The sequence below is a fragment of the Ziziphus jujuba genome, chromosome 1 (genome assembly GCF_031755915.1).
Source record: "Ziziphus jujuba cultivar Dongzao chromosome 1, ASM3175591v1".
NCBI classification, from domain to species: Eukaryota; Viridiplantae; Streptophyta; class Magnoliopsida; order Rosales; family Rhamnaceae; genus Ziziphus; species Ziziphus jujuba.
In genome coordinates, this window is record NC_083379.1 from 40,446,984 (window position 1) to 40,468,691 (window position 21,708).

At 33.9% G+C, this 21,708-nt stretch overlaps 4 protein-coding genes across 7 annotated transcripts; 1 reads left to right on the top strand and 3 right to left on the bottom strand.

The window, feature by feature from the left end:
• Positions 1–111: 111 nt before the first annotated feature.
• LOC107433822 (nicotinamide/nicotinic acid mononucleotide adenylyltransferase) lies at positions 112–3,585 on the bottom strand. 4 transcript variants are annotated; one of them, XM_016045193.3, is made up of 10 exons: positions 3,308–3,585; positions 2,782–2,845; positions 2,537–2,610; positions 2,320–2,405; positions 2,106–2,189; positions 1,918–1,978; positions 1,306–1,385; positions 920–1,021; positions 495–553; positions 112–368 (listed from the first exon to the last, which is right to left on the bottom strand). In XM_016045193.3, exons 2-10 carry the CDS (start codon positions 2,838–2,840, stop codon positions 266–268), a joined length of 708 nt encoding a protein of 235 aa, XP_015900679.1. In that variant the 5' UTR covers positions 2,841–2,845; positions 3,308–3,585; the 3' UTR covers positions 112–265. The 4 variants fall into 4 exon arrangements, with proteins under 4 accessions (XP_015900679.1, XP_015900672.1, XP_048323555.1 ...); XM_016045186.4 differs by having other exon boundaries at positions 1,894–1,978; positions 3,308–3,581; XM_048467598.2 differs by lacking the exon at positions 3,308–3,585 and adding an exon at positions 2,958–3,121 and having other exon boundaries at positions 1,894–1,978.
• A 1,753-nt stretch (positions 3,586–5,338) lies between these two features.
• Positions 5,339–13,383, top strand: LOC107433959 (uncharacterized). Its single transcript, XM_016045363.4, has 9 exons — positions 5,339–5,632; positions 6,247–9,215; positions 9,367–10,669; positions 11,122–11,471; positions 11,554–11,757; positions 12,027–12,178; positions 12,349–12,440; positions 12,540–12,657; positions 12,868–13,383. Exons 1-8 carry the CDS (start codon positions 5,449–5,451, stop codon positions 12,569–12,571), a joined length of 5,286 nt encoding a protein of 1,761 aa, XP_015900849.3. The 5' UTR covers positions 5,339–5,448; the 3' UTR covers positions 12,572–12,657; positions 12,868–13,383.
• Positions 13,384–16,152: 2,769 nt separating this feature from the next.
• LOC107433848 (GDSL esterase/lipase 2-like) lies at positions 16,153–18,055 on the bottom strand. Its single transcript, XM_016045218.3, has 5 exons — positions 17,721–18,055; positions 17,496–17,620; positions 17,156–17,386; positions 16,706–16,955; positions 16,153–16,581 (listed from the first exon to the last, which is right to left on the bottom strand). Exons 1-5 carry the CDS (start codon positions 17,974–17,976, stop codon positions 16,343–16,345), a joined length of 1,101 nt encoding a protein of 366 aa, XP_015900704.3. The 5' UTR covers positions 17,977–18,055; the 3' UTR covers positions 16,153–16,342.
• A 1,311-nt stretch (positions 18,056–19,366) lies between these two features.
• LOC107433680 (GDSL esterase/lipase 1) lies at positions 19,367–21,315 on the bottom strand. The gene is made up of 5 exons (XM_048477119.2): positions 20,957–21,315; positions 20,634–20,755; positions 20,223–20,453; positions 19,821–20,076; positions 19,367–19,677 (listed from the first exon to the last, which is right to left on the bottom strand). The coding sequence occupies exons 1-5, from the start codon at positions 21,219–21,221 to the stop codon at positions 19,442–19,444; spliced, it is 1,110 nt and encodes a 369-aa protein (XP_048333076.2). The 5' UTR covers positions 21,222–21,315; the 3' UTR covers positions 19,367–19,441.
• Between the last annotated feature and the right edge of the window lie 393 nt (positions 21,316–21,708).

The following is a 21,708-nucleotide window of genomic DNA, read 5'->3' on the forward strand; positions in this document are numbered from 1 at the left end:
TTTTGCAGGGAATGCTTGTACTTCCATTGCTGAAATCTGCTGATTTATTGTATGATTTTCCTGTCCCATGAAGTTGCAGAGGCATGCGTGGAGAAAACTTTGCTACTTGAATGGTGAATAAGCACAATAAAAAGAACTGTCATTAACTTTTATGTATCTTACACGTTTAACGGTATACAATCCCTGCTTGTACAAACTGCTTGCTAATTTTATTAATCATTGGTTCTATTTCAATGATTAAGTGATGATCACCATCGGTCATTTCTCATTTTCTTTGAGTTCCAGTGTACAGATTCTGTTTTCTAATATAATCGATCACTTCATCTGCAGTCAGATACTTTATTGACAACCCTTTTGAGATGCAATGCCTGAAATTGTTAGGGAGAGGATGAAAAGGAAAAGGAAAACGTCAAGTCACCTTCAATGTTAAACTTTTCTACTCAAGTGTTCTCGTTCCAATATTGTCAATTAAATGATCATGTTTATGTGTTTACCTTACTCTTGTCGAGCTTACCCGGTTCGGTATGAGTTCATCCACAACTCTTATGTTTCCCTGCCAGCACAAAAACATATTGATAACTGAGTTAATATGCATCCAGTGCAGCAGAAGCTACACTTCTAAATAATCAGTCAATAAAATCTTCAATCTGCAAATAGTCAATAGTTGGGAATTATTTTGATTTTAACCCTTCTATGACACGAAATGTCCAATGACTGAACAAACCCAAAATTTCTATTCAAACTTGACCAAGGATGAGTGAAGAATAAGAAATTTGACCTTGACCAAGAACTTACAAAACGTATAACTCAAGAATAAGTTTACAAGACTAAGGTTTAAGACCTTGGTCTAGTCAATTACAATATTTTGAATGGTATTAATCAACAAAATATAGACTAAAAAGTCAAGACAACAATTTACCCTGTTCTCATTCAATATTTCGTCATTTGAGATTATTTTCTCAACATCTTGTCCTTCCCTTCGAATGCAAACCAAACCATACTCACTGCATATCGTTCTGATCTGATTAAAAAAAAAAAAAAAAAAAAGGAGACCAGAATTAGGGCAGATTACTTCAAATCTAATAGTCTCTCAAACTTATCTCTTACATGTGGATGTGAATGGGCGTGCACTTATAAGTTACTGAACAAAAATTTAGAAAAAACCTCATGTAGTAGGTTGTTATGTTCGTTAGAAAGACATAGAGGATGACAATTGGATCTCCAATGACTCAAACAGGATAGTTAATTTATGAGCATCTAAAACATATGGCTAATAGATCACATGACTCTTTGATACGTATATACCTGCTCAGGAATCCAAACTCCAGGAGTAGCGAATGATTGGAGAAGATCAGAACCACAGACAAGCACAACTTTCAGAGATTCTACAACGAGCAATAAAAGAGCACGATATCACATTGCCTTTAAAAGAAATGGACACTCATAAACCATTCATCAATGTTAATGCCCAAATTGATTGAGTATCATCCATAAAAGGAAGAGTTACTAAAAACCTGTATCACAATTTATGGAATAACGGCCTTTAAAGCTAAAGCAAGAGAAAACCAACTTGTCAAGAAAAAGTGTGAAAGAATATAAGAAGCAAACTTAACATAAACTTGATGTTCATTAGCATTAGAAAACAATTCCAAAAAATTTCTTACTCTAAGAGCCATTCAGTTAATCTGTTCACAAGCATATTTAAATGATGATTGCTTTATACAAACTTTCGTGTTGAATTGATATGTATAGTTGGGTTCACTTCCCAGCAGTTTAAGCCTTTGTGATTGATGTTTAACTTAACATGCATATTGAAGTATTTGTAAGGGAGATATCACAATTATGTAGCCCAACTACTCAGACATAGAAGAAATGATGGCTTGCAAATTTTACCTTTGGGTATCACCCCTCCCTCACCTAAGGAACTCTTCACTCTAGACAAAACAGTTAAAGTGCGTTGGTAGGTATTTTGTCTTGCCTGTAACAAGTGTTCAGAACAACAAATACAATTCAAGCTGTGGAACCATAATCAAATGAGAGTCACAAACACATGAGGCACCAAAACACTTTTGTGCTAGTAAATGGGTACATAATGAATAAATTACCTCCCATGGATCGACCATTACAAATTCAGAACTTTTGCAGGCTCGATGACACAACTCTATGCGGTGTTCTGCAGATATAAGGCCCTACATATGGATCCAAGCAGACTAGTCTGTTAGATGAATTGATTCCCATTGTAAAGTTTGTATCTTTAGCTATTGGCTGAAGAAACCTCATTCGACTACTATATCTAAAAAATGCTATTAAGCTACATACTTGCTTTTGGTATGCATCATTAACAGGTGACATGTAACCACCAATTACACAGAAGCCTTCTGAGTTCAGGGCATCCCTTGCCAGCTCTGTGCATCATAAGCAACTGGGGTTATCAAATATTTGTATGATGGAAATTTGAGCAAAAAGGAGCAATTACATAACCTTATACTTGAAACTTAAAGGTGTAGTACAAACTATGACCATCATGAAAACTCACCGAACATGCGTAAATGCATAAAAGTTGGAGGATTGAAACTTCCAGTTGCTAATAGAACTACATATGTCTTGTTCCTAGTTTAGAGAGACAGGGTTAACCTATTTTTAGTCAAATAGCAAAATCATAATATGATGTATAACCCAAGGTATTTAACCATTCCTTGTACCAAAAAGAAAAGTTACATAACAAACACGTATATATATATATATATATATACATGAATAAAGTAGATTAGGAAAACTCACTCCGTTTGGTGATCAATTAAATCCAGAGCTAATTTACTAAGCGGCAATTGGATATCCATGAGACCTAAAAAGAAAATAACACCAACCTTATTAAATAATAATAACATAATGTCTTTTCCAAAGAAACTAAATTTTCTGATTAAAAAAACTCGTCTTTTTGACAAAACCCGGCATACCTCAACTGTGCAATTTGATAAGAAGCTTGTAAATTTTTATTTTTTCAAAAAAAACAAAAAAAATCTTACTTCTATCCACCCAAAGTGTGAAATAGGGCGTCAAGAAAATTTAGAAGTAATGAGTTTTCCATCTCTAATCCATGCGTACCCGTAGCCTAATCCTTTGCCTAAGCTATATAAAGGGTAAAAGACGGCGACCCAGAGGAACAAAAAAGAAAGACATTTCCATATTTATCTAACCCCTTTTTCCCAGGCATTCCAAAAGATAAAACTTTGTGGAAAATTATATGGACAGTGAATTAAAAAAAAAAAAAAAAACTTGGGATTTTGGAGATGAAGAATAAAGTTACCTCGCAAGAACAGATTGCTAATGGTGAAAGAACTTGGCAGCTGCAACTGGGCAGGAGTAGCAGGGAATGTTGAGTGCAATTTTTCTTAATTTCCTTTGAGAGACGGCAGCAGAGGAATAAATACCCACACAATTTAATACAAAAAGCTTTATGAGAATTTCCTCAAGCCCAAAAAATAAAAAAGAAAAAAAAAAGAAAAAAGAAGAAGCTCTATGAGAATTGCGCGGGTCATAACCTCTGTGTCACTGTTGTCTTGCAGACCATTCCATGGGTCTTTTTATTTTTATTTTTTATTAATCCGTTTTTAGTGTTTCTTTTTGCACTACCTAAATTACTAGAAAGCCTCGTAACTTCTTCTTTTTAAAATTAAAAAAAAAAAAATCCTTTTTAGATATAACCATTTTTCTTTTTTACCTAATATTCACTACGTGTTGAATCCCATAAATAGTCAAGAAATTTTGGGATGGCTGCTGCAATTTAGTAAAATAAAACAAGATAAAAGAGTAAAAATAAAATGAAAAGAAAAAAAAAAAATCAATGGGCTTTTAGTAAATTTGCCTGAAAATGATGTCTAAAGAGAGGTTCTGGTAGCGTAAAAAGAGGCACTCTTATTCTTTTTGACGTATTTTTATTCATGGCTTGCCAAAATACTCCAAACTACAGAAATCTTTTTTTTTTTTTCTTTCTTATTATTGTTTTAAATATCATACTTTCATCATTACTATGTTTTTTTTATCCAAATATTTCAAACTAAACAATATTTCAAATATTGTCTCTTTAAAAAAAAAAAAATCTCATTTTTTATGATTATTTATTTTCATAATAAAAAAAAAGATATATGTATAAAATAAACTATGCACATTCTTTTTTATTTTTTTAACTGGAATTCCATTGAAATAAAAAAGAGAGATAATACAAGATGTCCAGATTTGAGAAGTTTCTTCAGATATACTTTTCTAAGTCATACAATTTACAAAGGACGGCAACACAGTGCATAGAGCTCCTATCGCTATTATTGAGAATAAGTCACTGTAATGGCATCAGTTTCAAAACACACATCTGCATGACTTTCAAGTCAGATGGAAACTTTGGATTTAAAAGCATGTATGTGCAACACCTTCCCTCTATCATTTCGGCCATCACAACCAGGAAACTATGCACATTCATACCGGATGTTTTTTGGTGAAACACATTCATATATGATTGTATTACTAATTAGTACTCTTATAGTATTTAGATATGCGTTTTTAGTCCATTTCCATTAAAACAAAATCCTTCCGCAATTAACAATAAATACTTTCACTTTCAATGTCCTAATAGAATATTAATCAATTATAGTTTTCTTATATATTTAATAAATAATTCAGTATAATATAATATACGTCTAAATATTATATATTAGAACGCAATATGCTAACAAATTCACAGTATCAATCGTTAATATGATAATATGTTACATAGAATTAAAAATATGTGTATACTAAGAAATGTGCTAGCATAAGATTGACACATGTAAAATATTGATAACATGATAAATGTTTAAAAAAATACGTATATAAGATTATTATTATTATTATTTTATGAAGTTGTATATGTGAAAATTAATTAGCAACATATGATAACAATTGTTGTTTGAGATGTGAGTAAATTGTTTTAAAAAATATTGATGAACTAATTTGATAATTTGAATTTTCTCAAAAGAAGAAAAGATGATAATTTGAACATTTTTATAACAAAATTGCAAGTTTTTCCTTTTTCTTTTTGATTAAATTTTGTAAGTAATTAAAAAAAAATGCTAATATATAATTGAGGGGAAAAATGATAAAATTAAGTCTAAAATCTACGACCGCTGAAAAGGCGTCGTGTAGCGTCGTCTTCACAAAAAACGACGTCGTTTCTTTTTCAACGATTTCAAAACATTTGTGTGTCATGTTCTAAAGGAAACCCAAAAGAAAGAAAACGACGTCGTTTCTTTTCAACGATTTCGACATTCCCATGAAAATTTGAAAATTGAATCCGCGCTAAACGTTAACCTATCCCGACCGTTCATCCCAAATTCCAGTGACCTCCTCCTCCTCTCTCTCTCTCTCTCTCTCTGAGGATTTGGTGGTTGATTTCCATGGCAACACAGTGAGTGAAAAATGTCGTCGGTAGAGAAGCTCTTCGTCCAGATCTTCGAGAGGAAGAGGTCGATCGTGGACCACGTCAAGCACCAGGCCGACCTCTTCGACCACCGCCTCGCTTCCAAACTCCATTTCGAGGGAATTCCTCCCCCTTCCTGGCTTTTCCCTCTCGAATCCCAACCTCAGACCTCAGACCCCAATGGTAAATTTCTCCATTTTCCTTCACTTCTTTGGATTTCATCATCTTATATACATACACATACATGTATGTGCGTTTTTGCATTCAGACATGGCCTCCGTGTTCTTAGTTTTTTACGCTTCCCCTCCTGCTTCTTTTGATGTGTGACATCTTTGTGATTTGCTACCTGATTTGTGTGTTTTTGGTATACACGACTAGGGCTTTATCTGGTTTCATTCTTAATTAAGTTGACGAACAAACAGAGGCTAGGGTTTCAATACCGTCCCATTTTATGCTTATACTTGTGTAATTGAGACCGTTAGTAATTTCTTATTTCCCCAATTGGTTAATTAGAAAACAGTCAAGGCACAATTAAATATTAAGGCTTCTGTTTTTGTTCTTTTTTTTTTTTTTTTTTTTGGTGGGTTCTGAGAGCGCAATTAAATTGTTCTTACCTGTTATGCGAGTGGTTTGAGCTGTTGTATGCTAAACCTTGTTAATTGATCTGTATTTTTACCCATTTAATGTTTAACCATGGCGAAATCAGAAATCTTGAACCCTAAGTGTTAAGCACGATTTATATTATCTAATATGATGCAATATTGATTGGTTATTTGTATGATCTTTGGTTCGTTCAGAGTTGAATGCAGAAGGGCTCATTTCGAGAGTATGTCAACTGCATCCACCACCTGTGGTCCCCTTTTCGAGTAGTCATTGCTCGGTCTATGAGAAGCCAGTTTCTACTGCTCATAATAAGGACCTACTCAATGATTTGTGTGCTGAAATTTCTGCTTTTGAGAAAAGTTTTTATGCAGGAGATGAGACGTCAGTTTTTCCACTGCACCCTATCAAAGATGCTGGATGTGCCTCAAACCATATTCCTGCACCGGAACTTTGCTCTATGTTCCATGAAGGTCAGCGAGATGAGGATCCTAGTATTATCTCCCCTGAAAATAAGAGAGATGATCGTATATCAGATGCCAACCATGAGGCAGCTTTATCATTGGCTAGGATTCAAAGGTCGAGGTCAAGGCAGAAGGCTCTTGAGCTCCGAAATAGTGCAAAAGCTGCTAAATGCTGCTTGCAGGATGAGAACAATGCTAGTAGTAATGCTGGTGGTGTCATAGATTCTACAATTTCTTCCTTTCAGTCTGACCAACTTTTTGGATTAAACTTAGTTAAACATCTCGATACTGATGATGAAACTTGTGCAGTGGAAGATGAAAAAGTAGCTGACTGTTTGAGTATTGAAAGAGATATGGCTGTTTACTCTACTAAAGCCATATCTGATCAGAAACACAGGTTGTCGAATGCGAGTAACTCATCTTGTGTTGTTGGGAAAGACGGTGCTGCCTTTGCAAATTCCATGCCTAATTATGGGAGTCAACCAATACACTTGGCTAATCAATCATATGCTGCTTGTGGAAGCCATGAAGCGAAGGAAGCAATAGTTGGTGATTACTGGAGCAAGGATGAGGGAAGCAATAAATACTGTAGGAGAATAACTAGGTCTATCAGCTCTATCCAACAGAAACATTGTGTGAATGAATTGTTGAAGTTGGATGACTCTTCTAACAATGACAAGGTGGATGGAGTTAACAATTTAATAAGACAACTGAAACTTACCAATGAAGGGGAACCGGTAAAATCTTTTGACATCACTGAAGAAAGTTGTGGCATGAAACCAAAGGCAAAAGTGTGGCAGGAGAAGGAACGTGGAAGTAATGACTACAATGGTAGAATAACAGGATCGAGAAGTTCTAATCAACCATGCAACACCGTTCATGATTTGTCGAAGCTGGTTAGATCATCTCCTGTGGAGAAGAATCTTGAGTTATGTGCAGTAAATGGAAAAGAACATCCTAGGAAGAGAAATTCTTCTGAGGGATATATCTCTAAAAGGATAGGGTCTCATGCCACATGTAGTGGTGAAAAAATGTCGAAGGCTGTTAGCCTGGATGTCTCCAGTCAAATTATTAGCAAGTCCTCTTTAGCTGCTTCCAACAAGTCTCATAATGTAAAGCATACTCAGGTATCAGGCAGAGGTTCCTTCCCGGTTCCAAAGGATCTAGAGCTATGCGCAGCAAATTCAACAGATTCTTCAGACAAGGAAACTATTGCAGATGACTATGCTGGTAGAAATACGAGGATAGAGGCTACATCTACTTCCGAAATAACTTTAAAACCTGTCAACTCTTGTGATTTGGGTTGTAGAGATACACTGTCAAGGTCTTCTGCTTCAAACAAGTCTCTGCTGGCTAAATTTTTAAACAGGTATCAAGGAATTGAGAATCAGGCACTGTCAGATGCTAAGACGAAAGATCTACCTTCTACCAGCACCTCTGTACTAGTTGATCTGGACAGGTGTGCTGAAACTGTTAAAGCAAATGAATCTGATCCTTCTAAGCAAGTTGTAGCCCATTCTGTTTGCTCCAATTCTAATTCAGATGGTGTTGGCCTTAGTGTTGGACTGGAAATTTTAGCACCAAAGTCCTCTGATTGTTCTATGCTTGTAAATCCCAAGCAACTTGATTTTGATGATGTTGAACAGTCCAGTGCTGTAAATGGCATTTCAACCCTTCCGCTTAGAAATGACACACAGGGTAGCTCATCAGAACAAAGATCTCTTACCTTGTTGGAACCTGTAGATATACTGGATAAAGTAATTTCTGTCAATTACCAGGAAAAGTGCAACTCATCTCCCGAGATTCCTCCGCGGGAAGTTTTGAGTAGAGAAGAGGAACCCCATAGAGGTTTATCTGAAGAAATTGCTGAGGACAAAGATCAAGAAGTAAAAGCTATGAATGGAAGTGCTATTTCATCACTAAAAGAAATATCTGATGTTCAAAAGGATCTAGTTGTGCATACTTCAGTAAAGAATGACAAAACTTTCCAAAAGAAATCTTCTTTGACAGAAAATCCAACTGCCTTAAATGAACCATGGGAATGTTCACCTCGAAGCCTGCTTAACAAGATAATGGATTCTCATCTGTGTAATGACAATGGCGATACAAGAATAAATTTGTCCTCTGCAAAAGATAATGGATTCTCTACAGTAAAGCATATAGAGTTAGTTTCAGAAGATAGTAAACTGGATACTCACTGCTGTGGTGATCCTAATGTAGCAAAAGATGATGATTTTCTTGTAGTACCCAGGCTCGGACTTCCTGAAAATGTGGATGGGTATGGAGATCTTACAGTTGTAGACTCCTTCGCAAGTAGTCATGATGACAAAGATATAGGTTGTTCCAAATCAACTGGACGCCAGATTGAAGAGAAGTCCATGACTAGAGGCTCTTTTAGCTCTTCCTTGGAGGGTTCATGGACACTTAATAAGCGAAGAAAGATTGGACCAGTTGAAACCCAATCTGCTTCACCTGATATCAAAGAAGTCGCACTCCACATTATGAACAATGATTCTATGAGTAGAGACTTGTTAATTGAAGAACATAGTCCAAAGGCTTTTCTGGAATCTCAAAAACTTTCGACTTCTGATGAAGATGTTGCACAACTAATTGTCAGTGGCAATCAAGTTGAAATGCATCAAACTGAGGAACCAAATGTCATAATAGGGTCTGAATTGTCACCAAAGCTGCAAATTGAAGAGGTACTTGGTTTTCCATCTTATATTGTGAAATATTTTAGGTTGACCTGGATTATGTCAGCAAATTTTGAGATACTTATTTAATCAGTATTTTCTGAATGGTGCTGTTTATTTGGAGTACCTTTTATGCATGATATATATTTTCCATCTGCAGGGCTTCTTCAGCTTACAAGGTGAGGAAATAAGAGCAAATGCACCATTTACTTTTATCCATGAAGAATTGAGAGCATCACTGGTCTCAAGTTTGATCAGACAGGCTGCTGGAAATTCTCAAGGTAATTTGATGAAGGATGCAAGAGCTATAGAGTCAACTAGCTTTTTCTTTGATGCACAAACACAGTGTGCTACAGAAGAGAACTGTGTTTCATTCCATCTTCAAGATCAATCGGTACTAGGAAACACTGAACCTCTGACTTGTAGTAAGAGATTAATGCAGGAAAAGAGATCTTCTCTGGAAGGGATGAACAAATTTTCATATGGCTCCATTGGTTCTCCAGTTGGCCAATCCTTGGATTTGATTGGTGCTGATAAGACAATGCCTGTGCTTGAGAGGTTCATGATGCAATCAGATGGTGAAACATCATGCATTAATGGTGAGGGAATTAGCTTTGACCAGCCTAACCTTCCAACAACTACAACTGAAAGTTCTAGCATGGTGGATCAGCTTTGCAAATCTGCTTGCGGGCAGACTCCAGTATCCTTCTCATCAGCTTCATTTAGATTGCACAGAATTCCAAACTTATACCAGTCTGTTCCCAATGGCCTTTTAGAGGGTATAGATCTGAGGACCAAACTTCCTATCAATGATACTGTAAAGCAACTTAGGGATGGTTATAATTGCTTGAGTGAGGAAGTGAGATGTGCCTTTGATGGGAAGTCCTATTCTGATTGCCTTCCAAATTTGAGTGGTCAGTCTGGTTGGGATATAAAGAAACCTTGTACATCTCCGATTAGGAAACTTTGGGACAGAATCTCATCAAACTATGGTAGTTCAGAGAAGAAGCAGAGTTTAAATCCTGAGCTTCCTTGCATCAGTGAAGAAAATGAGAACATGGAAGAGCTGGCTGATACTGTGGGAGACATCGTCATTTCAAAGGTTAAGTCAAGCTCAATAATAAGAAAACCACTTGCAGACATTACTGAGATTCCAAACCCTCCTGCATCTGAAGCTAGACAATGTGTGGAGAGATGCAGTTTAGATTCAGTAAACACGGAATTGAGTTTTAAGGGGACTCATAACAAGGTCAAAAAGAAGCTTGGCACACGTAACAGCAGCAAGAGGACCGCTGGATCACTTCATGACAGGTTAAACAAGACTAAGCTGTCTGGAAAAACCAGCTTGAGAAAAGAAGGGCCGAGTTTCACTGAGGTGGAATCTAAGCATAATAATATTGTGTCCAATATCACTTCCTTTATTCCACTTGTTCAACAAAAGCAAGCTGCTGCAGTTTTAACAGGTTATTTCTTAACAGTTAAATATTAGCATTTTCTGGATAATTGTTTTTTGTTTTTGTTTTTTTTTTTTTTTTTAATCAGGCATTTATTTCCTGAAGTTGTATTTTATTTAGTCATGCATACAAAATTGCAACGAGATGCACTTGATAAAAAGTCGAATTGGAGGCATCTGATAAATTGTTGGACCTATCTTTTATAGCGGTTCCAGTTTCTTTGTTGTGCTTAAATTAGAATGTACATTTTTAGCTTTAAATTATAACTTCTAAACTATCTCTATTTTGCAATTAACAGCTCTAAAAAGTTGGTTGTTTGTGACATGGTGTTATATGTTATACAGTCACAATAATTGTGTTATGTCTGCACAACGTTATGGTGTTTAATATATATTCTTTTAATCTATTTAATGTTTCAATGACTTGATTAGTATTTTGAACTTGTTTTTTTTTTTTTACAGGGAAGAGGGATGTAAAGGTCAAGGCCCTGGAGGCTGCTGAAGCTGCAAGGCGTGTTGCAGAAAAGAAAGAGAATGAACGCAAGATTAAGAAGGAAGCCATGAAGTTTGAGCGAGCAAGAATCGAGCAGCAGAATTTGAGGCAGCTAGAGCTGCAGAAGAAAAAGAAAGAAGAAGAACGAAAGAAAAAGGAGGCTGATATGGCAGCAAAAAAAAGACAAAGGGAAGAAGAAGAGAGGAAGGAGAAGGAAAGAAAAAGAATGCGTGTTGAGGAAGGAAGGAGGCAGCAGAGAGAAAAGGGGCAGAAATTACATGCAGAGAAAGAAGGGAAAGAATTGAAATGCCGAGCCACTGTAAGATGATGCTCTGACACATTATGAATTATTTCTGCTAGCTTTGTTAGATATACATTAAAACATTGGCTATCTTATATAGGATGAAAGAAGACATGAGATGAAGGAACCAAAGGGTGAAGGGGAAAAGCATGAAAATATGGAAAAACAGCAAGGGGAGGCCAATCTCGGGAAAACTTCAGAACCTGAACATAGTACTACTGGGATTTCAACAAGTGATGGTAGAAGAGCTGGCAATGATCATGAAGAGCCTAAAACCACAAGTGATTTTGGAAATAATACAGAGGTATGAACTTTCTTAGTTACATTTTTACTAAATATTTTCATCACATCCTTGAGAAATTAGTTATAGTTCGCAAATTATACAGCATAGATTGCCGTTTTATCATGGAAGAAGAAATATTTCTCTTCTCAGTTAAATTGAAGGACTAGCTTTTCTGTTAAATAAATATTGATTTTTATTTAAAGAGTTTATATAAACCACATTTTCAATATTAAATTATCAATAGAAGTTTTTATGTGATCCTCTTGCTGACTGTTCTTTTGCTCTTTTAGATGACAAGCAATTTTGGGGAACCTACAGGAAACCTGGTTACCAATATGACAACGGAAAAATCATATGATATTTCCCCATACAAAGAGTCAGATGATGAAGATGATGATGATAATGACATACCAAACAGTAAATTTATTCCTTCATGGGCAAGGTATACACCGCTATTTTGTTACCCTAGCATGGTATGGTGTTAAAAGTTAAAACAATAGCGGCCAAACCTATATATTTGACGCTAGAAGGAAAAGTTTGAGTGCTTTGAAAATTTGCATGTGTATGTGTGCCTTACCAAAAGCATTTATCTTTTTCTTCCTGTTTTTGCAGTAAAAATTGCCTGCCTCTTCTTGTTTCTTCCCAGAATAGATTTGACCCGGAGGTGATTTTCCCTCCAGAAAGTTTTTGCAGTATTTCTGAAGGTAATGCTCATAGATATTTCGAGTATCAACTAGTTAATGCTTTTGGCTTCCTACTCTCTGGCTATTGGAAGTGTAGTAAAGTGTATTGCACTTTTGTAGTTTGCTTGCCTCGAAAGATCCAGAACAAGTAATAGGGACCTGAACTGGAATAATGTTGATATCTATTGCCTCTATTCTTCAGTGAATTAGAAAAAGAGCTTTTTTGTATCAAGGGAAGGTATGTCTTCCGCTATTATTATTATTGTTATAATATACAATGTTGGAGTCCATTGTTCTGTCTTGTTAGCTTCAGATTGTCATGCATCTGGAAAATTTAGAGATGCCATGCTAAAAGTTCATTCTTCCTTTTCACATCATCATCCTCTTTTCCTCCTAAAACTTCTTTGCTTTTTCTTGGTTGGTAATTGTGGGTTCTTTTACATGGCAGATTCCCAAAAAGAGCCTTTCGAAGAGTTCTTGTGCAGGTGTTCCCTTAGCAGCATATTGTAGCTGACCCTGCAGTTGTGCTTCTATTGGGAGTTAAATATTATACATTTCGCAAAACTTTCGAGCAATTTTATTCTGCTACAGTTTCTTGGGCAATCCATGGGTATTAGAAATATTTCCAAAGATACCAAAGCGCAGCTAAAAAAGATTCAGCAAATTGTCTTTCTTCTACCGGTTCCTGTTTCTGCACGAAAGATACTTCTTGGTGAACTACTTCGAGTTTTAGAACTTGGCTGTATATTAGAGAACAAGTTTCTAACTTGTTGATTCTCCTTTTTTTTTTCTTTTTTTCTTTTTTTTTCTTTTTTTTGTGGGTGTAAATCCTTTCGAGAATGGCTCATTCTTTGAGGCCAAAGCAAATATTAAATTGTTGTTCCTACAAAAACGTAGCAACAATCTCTTTTGTTATTTAGATTGTATCTATAATTCAGTCCTATGGAAAATAATTTTCTTCCAACATTGGTTAAGATATATTCAATTAGGAGCCTAGTTCTTGAACTTTAATTATAATGTTACATTTCGATATAAAAACATAAATGAGCTTGCAAGTTGGAAGGGATCATTTCATGGAAACAAATAACGTAGCATTATCTGGTTCCACCATTGTAACGGCGCCGCCCTCTCCTCATGAGCTTGTGTGTCTTCCGCAGAAGCAGAAGCATGATGGTGCTTGTGCTGTGCTGATGCTGCTTCTGCTCGTTCTTATGCTTCTTCTATGTTTTCAAGACCAGAATCTTCCCCTTCATGAGTCGCCTCCTCATACTCATGTTCATCTTCCTCATGCTCTTCCTGTTGAAAATCTTCCTCATCCTCGCCATAATCTTGTTCTTCCTCATGACCATCATCATCATCATCATCATCATAAGGAGTCACATTAGGATCAGGACCAATATCTTCTCCATAATCATCTCTGCCGGCTCCAGGAGCTCCTGCAGATAGAGTAACGCAGAAAGAAGTAAACATGATGGATGGATGCCATCTTTATCCATCTCAAAGTGCAAGTATAAAACAAAAGCAATTCAAACTCTCTCTCTCTGTCTCTGCATTAGGATGAATGAGATCAGTCCCAATCAGATCATAACCAATTTAAGAGCTAAGTGAAAACAGAAACATCTGCAGTGCATTTCCATTTCAAGTGGGAAGTAAGAGAGAGATAAAAAGAACATCAGAGAAGCTCTTTTGAGTGAAAATAATAATAATAATAATAATAATAATGGACAAAATATAAGCTATAAGCTAGAAAACCCATAGTTACTAGTTTCAAAACAGAATCCTTTTCCTGTCTTTTCTCAATTGCCAAATGTAAGCTAGTTGACCTTCAAAGGAGAAAATTTTGAAAATCCAAACCCAAAAAAAAAAAAAAAAAAAAAAAAGTAAACAAATAAATTTGTTTTACAATATAACGTACCGTATTAAACATTCCGAATCAAAATTTTACAATATAACGTACCATATTTGGACAAGAAATAGATAGATTCTTCATATATTTGGACAACAAACACATATATGGAAATATTAGTTGTATTTATTTAAAATGAAAAAAAAGAAGAGAAAGACCCTGAGAATAAGTAGGCAGTTCTAATGTAATATAGCACAAGTAATATATATATATATATATATTCTGTTTTTTTTTTTTTTTTCTTCCCTGATAAACAGCACAAAGTAATATATGGGAGTTACATCTGAGCATTGTCTTTATGGAAATCAAACTACAATTCAAAAAGGGCTTTAAGATTGTATGGTCCAGTGAAATAGGGTCCTCCAATGCAGGCCACAAGCTTGGGATTTTTATATATTTCTTTACACTTCAAGAAAAATTGAATGTCATATAGGGAAAGATAAAGGGTAAGAAAAATGTAGAACATTGAGCAGGAAATGTATGAAATATGGGGTATATAGTATGCTGGTATACGTACTTTGACGACTTGGGTTATGTTGCCTATCACCGTCTCTACGAATTGTTGGGCAGAATATTTATGGAGTCCCATGGGCGGATTTACATTAGGCCAACTTGCCTCCCTCAATTTATTATTTCTTTAACATTTTTATAGGTTAGTTTTGCTTAATGTATATAACAACTAAGTAGGCGGTTATATGTAGGAGTTACATCTTAGCGTTAGTCTTATGGAAATCAAACTAAAAGGGATTTGTTCAATTCAGAATTTAATAGACTTAAAATGATTTATAAAATTTAAAAAATTTGATGGATTGTTATAAAATTCCAAAGATTTCATAAAAAATTTATAAGAATCTATTGAAATATTTGTATTAAAGGTTAAATTTCATATTAACAATTTTCTTCATAATTTCGCTGTTAAAATCATTTCAAATCTATTAAAATATATTATTTTTAAAAATTTTTAAAATTAATAATTTTTTAGATATCACTAAATTTTAAAACAATTTTATAAAATTCTAATTAAATATATCAAAATTTTAATAGATTTTTATAAAATCTATTAAAATCTGAATTAAATAACATTAAATTTATATAAATTTTTTTAAAATTTAAATTAAATACTTCTAAATTTTTAAATATTTTTAAAATTTTAAATTAAATACATTCTTTTAAAATTTAAATAGTGTTTTAAGATTGTAAGGTCCAATGACATTGGGCTCTCCACTCCAAGGAACTTGGGCCAACAACTCGTTGCACCTTTCTGTGGGATGACCAGAGTCAACGAACATATATTCCCTAACATGTTAGATGGATGATCTTGCCCATTATGAAATTTTCTCCTCTCTCTCTTTCTCTCTCTCTCTTATATATATATATATATATATATGTTAGTGTTGTAAACCTTTTCTACACATTTTTCTTATATAGATGTCTCCGTTGAGGTTGCTTTGCAATTTTTGAAGGAGCTTGGAAAGTTTTTTATTGTGTACTTCACCAGATGGTGTAATCGGTTGAAAGCAGCAGCCATTAATTAAAATTTGGACTAGTCTAAAAAGCATAAAGCATACCTAGTGTTAGAACCAAATTAATTTTATAACTATGAAAAAGCTATAATTTAATAGAATTGTATTTAAAAATCTATATTGTTAAGTCAATATATACCATTATAAATGTTGTAAAAAAGATAAAAAAATAAATCATTATTCTAAATAAATTAATATAAATATTTTATGTCATATTGAACCTTAAATGTAATATACCATATTGTTTTACAATATATAGATTATTTATTATTATTATTATGTGAATACAAAGTTTTTGTATGTATGATCTTAAAAAAAAAAAAAAATCATAATTTATTATAACATAGAGTTTATTCTTGTTTATAACTTATCCAAATTTATAACTAATCTAAATTGAAATTAAAATTTTTTACAACTAAATGACAATTATTTCAATACATAGAATTATCGTTAAAAGGTTTTTCTGTAATAAATTCTAATAATACAATATTTTCTTAATTAGATTCAAATAAAGCTTTGAGGCTATAAGAGCCGGAGAGAGTGGGTTTTCCATTCCACGATGGTTTGGCAAATTGCTGGTAAGCCCTTTCAGTGAGATGAATAGAGTCAAAGAAGACATATTCACTAGGATTCTGACATAGATAATATTCTTTCACACCTCTTTTTCCTCCGCAGCTGAAAATACCTCTGAACGGTCCACTGCCACAACATGCTGCTTTTGCTTCTTTGAAACCTTAATTAAGCAACCAAATATATATATAATGCATTTAAAAAAAAATGTAATCTTAAAATTAACATGTTCAAAATAATTAATATCAGATCAAGAAAAATGACCAATAATTGGTTGTATATAATACCATATTTAGAAGGGTGATTTATCCGTTGTTCCAAAAAGGTGTAAAATGGTAGAAGTGAATATTTGAATCCCTTCAGCTCCCTTTCTAACTTTTGAAGACTCTTGGGAAGTTCTTTGTTGTGAAGCTCTACATAAGGTGTGATCTGTTCAAAACATTGTCCCCCTCCAAGCAATGCTTTTGAGTATGGTACACAGCTTATAGGCAACATATTTACAAACCCAAATTTCCTTCCTCCAGTCTTATATATTTCCTAATTGACACACAAGATTATTAAGTTAAAACCATTTTAATTATGCATCAAATATAATAAATATAAGGTATGATATATATATATATATATATATACATCGTAATTAGCACACCAGATCATTAAACTAAAACCATTTAATTATGCATAAAATATAGTAAAGAGGTTATATATATTATTTAGAGGATATAAATAGTATCTACTTTGACTACTGCTGTTATGTTGCCTATCACCAACCCCACAAATTGTTCTGGCGAGTAGGACCGAAGAACAGTGGAGTTGATCTCAAAAGGGAATAAGTAGTCATTGCCTCCGACACTGAACAAGTAAACAGCTCTGGATAACAGAGATTCAGCCTCTGCATCCCCTAGTTTCTTCCTCAGCTGCCTGCTAACGTTTTCGAAATAACCAAGTTGAGTTTGAAGATCTATCACCTGGAAATTAAAATGGTTCATAATATTAATGTTATCCATTATGCATGTATGGATAGAAAAAGAAGCCCGAAAACCAATATCGTGTATAGGCTATGTATATATAGCTTACTATTCCTCGGCGAGTTTCAGCCAGAGCACCAGCTCCTGAAGATGCAAAGTTCACCCCATTTGTCAATTGATGGTAGATTCCAGGTTGTAGATATGGTGGAATTAGTGGCAGCTTCGCGTATTCAGCTGTACATCAATGATCAAATTGTCAGTTCAAAGTTCAAGGATAAAATCAACAAAATTCTAGATACATACATATTAAAAACTAGGATAAAAATTGAGGTACCAATGAAATCTGGAATTAGTCGGCCATCCGAAAATCTGCCAGTAGGATAGTGAAAGAAGGTTTCACCATAAGGCTTGTAATTAGCTTTGAAAGTGGTGTTGATGTAGTTATTATTTCCAGCATCAAATAGTGAATCCCCAAAGATGAACAAAGCCACATGATTCTTCAATGGCCCAAAGTGAGCAGCATCTGTGATGAGAAAACTTGTAAAGAAAACAATTAGGAGACAAATACTGTGGAAAGTTGATTTTGCCATGAGCCACAAACTCCTTATTAATTTGTACTAACTAATGAGCATCTTCATCATCTTTGTTATTTTTTTTGATAATTTATAGGGAAAATCATTTGCTTCTATCTCTTTCATCACACCTTTCCAAGTTCTAGATTGGGTCACCCTCTATGCAAGCACTTATTTTCAAATGAGTTCGCCTCTGACTAAGATTTTCTTTTAACTGTAAAGAATATTAGACATGCTATATAACAAAATCAATTTGTATACGTTTGTTAATGGGAAGACCAAATATTTAAATTGAAAATTGAGGATAAAGCTAAGTCATGTAAATACTATATGTTTAAGTGATATTGATTTAGATTGAGGATATAGCTAAGTCATGTAAATACTATATGTTTAAGTGATATTGATTTAATTGGTAAGTTACTCTTACATATATAATTAAAAAATCATGAATTTAAACTATAAAAATAAAAAAGAATTATTATACCTAAAAAAAAAAAATACTATTGACATATATATATATATATATATTCTCACCTAGATAATAACCAAATTGAGTGTATATATAAATATGTGTGCGGTGAGTATTATTTTTATAAATATATACATATATATAATTTTGTAATATATGTTTCACTCATGAAATGCTTTTTGATGAAGTAAATTGTTTGTAAAATTTCTAGGAGTTGCATTTATTATGAAATTATTGCTTAATAGGAAACCATCTTAAATTATATTATAATTCAGGAGTTTTCTTAATTTTTCACAATTAGTCAATGATTTATCGGATCTTTATGGGACCTGCTTCGCACAATTTTCCAATACCATTCACGATTCATGCGGCTGCCGCCACTAGAGAAACCGTGGTTGATGGGCAGTATATGCAGGCCAAGAATACTTCCAAGAATACACAGGCCCAGTGGGCCATTTTTTTGTTTTTTATTTTGGTAAAAACAGGCCGAGTGGGCCATTGATGAGTGCATTTGAAGATCTAATTATAAGTGATTTTTTTTTGTCCTTTCGTAAGACTACTCTCTATAATAATAAGGATTCTTCTGGAAATTGTTAGGCATTATTTTTGAGATAAACACGGAAAGATCTTTTTGCTTAAAAAAAAAAAAAAAAATGACGTTATCAGGTTTCCTCTAAGTTGGGCTTCACTTTTATCTAATTCAATATCTATCCTTAAAATCTCAAGTGTTTTTTTTTTTTTTTTTTTATCATTTAAAATCTCAAGATTTGTGTAAAAGTTTTGTAAATATTTCGTATCAAAATTTTAAAATAAAACATTTCATGTTTGGACAAGAAATACATAGATTCTTCATTAATCTCATACAGGCATATTTTGTTTATGTAAGGAAAAAAAAAAAAAGAAAAAAACAGAACAAAACTAGAAATGAGACCATCTGAATACAGATAACAACTAAGTAGGTAGGTGGTGTGATATGTTGGAGTTACGCATGAGCATTGTCTTACGGAAATCAAACTAAAATTCAAAAAGAGCTGCAAGATTGTAAGGTCCAGTGACATTGGGCTCTCCTCTCCAAGCAAGATGGGCCAACATCTCGTTGGCACTCTCTGTGGGATGAGCAGAGTCAAAGAACACATAATCGCTGAGGTTGTCACATAGGTAAAACTCTGCCACACCTCTCCTTCCTCCACAGCTCAAAATTCCTCTGTAGGGTCCGCTGCCACAGCATGCTACCTTCCCTTCCTTGAAACCTTAACCGAAAGAAAATTAAAAAAATTAATTAAATTAGCAATAGGAAATTATGTACATACTTTTTTCTTTCTTTTGGTAAAAGAAATTTTATTATACATGCATTGTGACTAAATTAAAAAATTTCAATGGTATTTATAGATACCATATTTAGAAGGATAATTTATAAATTCTTCTTCAAGTGCATGAAATTCAGGAATTGAATATTTGACTCCCTTGAAGTCGCTTTGCAGCTTTTGGAGGAGTTTGGAAATCTCTATATTGTGTAATTCAACATATGGTGTAATTGGCTCAAAGCACTTGTTTTCCCCTGCAGGCACCATTCTCCTTGCGAATGGTGCACACTCTATAGACCCAAGACTTGGAAACCCAAATTTTCTTCCTCCAACCTCATATATTTCCTTTTAACACATGAAAATTAAATTAAATCGAATTTTGGGGAAAGAAAAGATTAAGAAAAATGTAGAATATTAAATAGAAAATGTAACAAATATCATGTATATGTATCAAATGTATATGGGATACGTGGGATGGTGGTGTCGCGTACTTTGATGACTTGGGTTATGTTGCCTATCACTTGCCCTACGTATTGTTCAACAGAATAGGTGTAAAGGACACTGGAATTTGTCTCAAAAGGGAATGAGTAGTCGTTGCTTCCAACACTAAACAAGTAAACAGCTCTTGACAGCAAAGCTTCGGCCTCTGCATCTCCTAGTTCCTCCCTCAATGCCCTGCTAACATTCTTGAAATATCCAAGTTGAGTTTGAAGGTCTATCACCTGATAAATTGGTACAAATACTTCAGTTTTCATTACAAATGAAACTTTTCTTCTTGTTAATTATGATAGGAATATTTATAATATGCTTGAAGATATTAATACAGAGAAAAATTATATATATTTAATATTTTTATTCCTCTCATCCTTAGGATAGAAGCCTAACAAAGAAATTCAACGTACCGATCCTTTCCCAGTTTCAACAAGAGCGCCAGCTCCTGCTGATGCAAAGTTCACCCCATATATAAATAGCTTGTTACCGGGTTGTAGATATGGTGGAATGAACGGCAACTTTGCATACTCAGCTGGATCAAAGAAATTAACACATATATAAAAATATGTTGTATATAAAATTTTTATATCTATTTGATGCCATTATATGGAATATTGATAATATAATATATCCTATAAATTATATGTAATTAAATGTAATTAAGTACCAGACACTCAAAAATCATGTTTACCAATGAAAATTTCTATATATACTTAAAAAATATCATGTTTACCAATGAAATCTGACACTAGACGGCCATCACAGAACCTGCCAGTTGGGTAGTCAAAGAAGGTTTCACCATATGGCCAAAAGTTAGCCTTGCCAAAAGAAGTGTTGATGTAGTTGTTATTCCCAGCATCAAACGATGAATCCCCAAATATGAATAAGGCTGTATGGTTTTTGTAAAGCCAAGGACGTTCATCAAAGCATTTTGTTTGGACATTGAAAAGACTTATGCAGAAAACAAAGTTACTAAGGTAAAGGTTTAACTTTGCCATCACAGGAAAACTGTCTATTGGGCTCTGCTACTAATATGCATTTCCTACATTAAATTTACCTTGATAAATAGAGCACGGTTAGCACTCTTTTCTCTCTCAAATTCTCTGTAAGGTACCTGTCAATTAATTAATCAATTAAAACCATTGGTATTATGTTTGAAAATTGAATAAGCAACAAAGAATGACTGAGTCGTGAGAGACGTCTAACCTCATTTATGACGAAATGACTCGGCAGCGGAACCACCCCATGGTCTAGGGGACCAAGGTTCTTTTTTTTTTTTTTTTTTTTTTTTTTTAACTGTGTAATGGTTTTCTCATTTTTTTATTTTTTTTTTCATAGTAGTTGTAGAATTGTTTTAAATAATATATTTGGCCCCCAAAATTGAGGTACAATATCTATATAAATTATTTTTTTATTCCAAACTACAATATTTAAATTTTTTTTTTGGTTATCAATTAGAAATTTTATTTTATTTTTTTTACATTA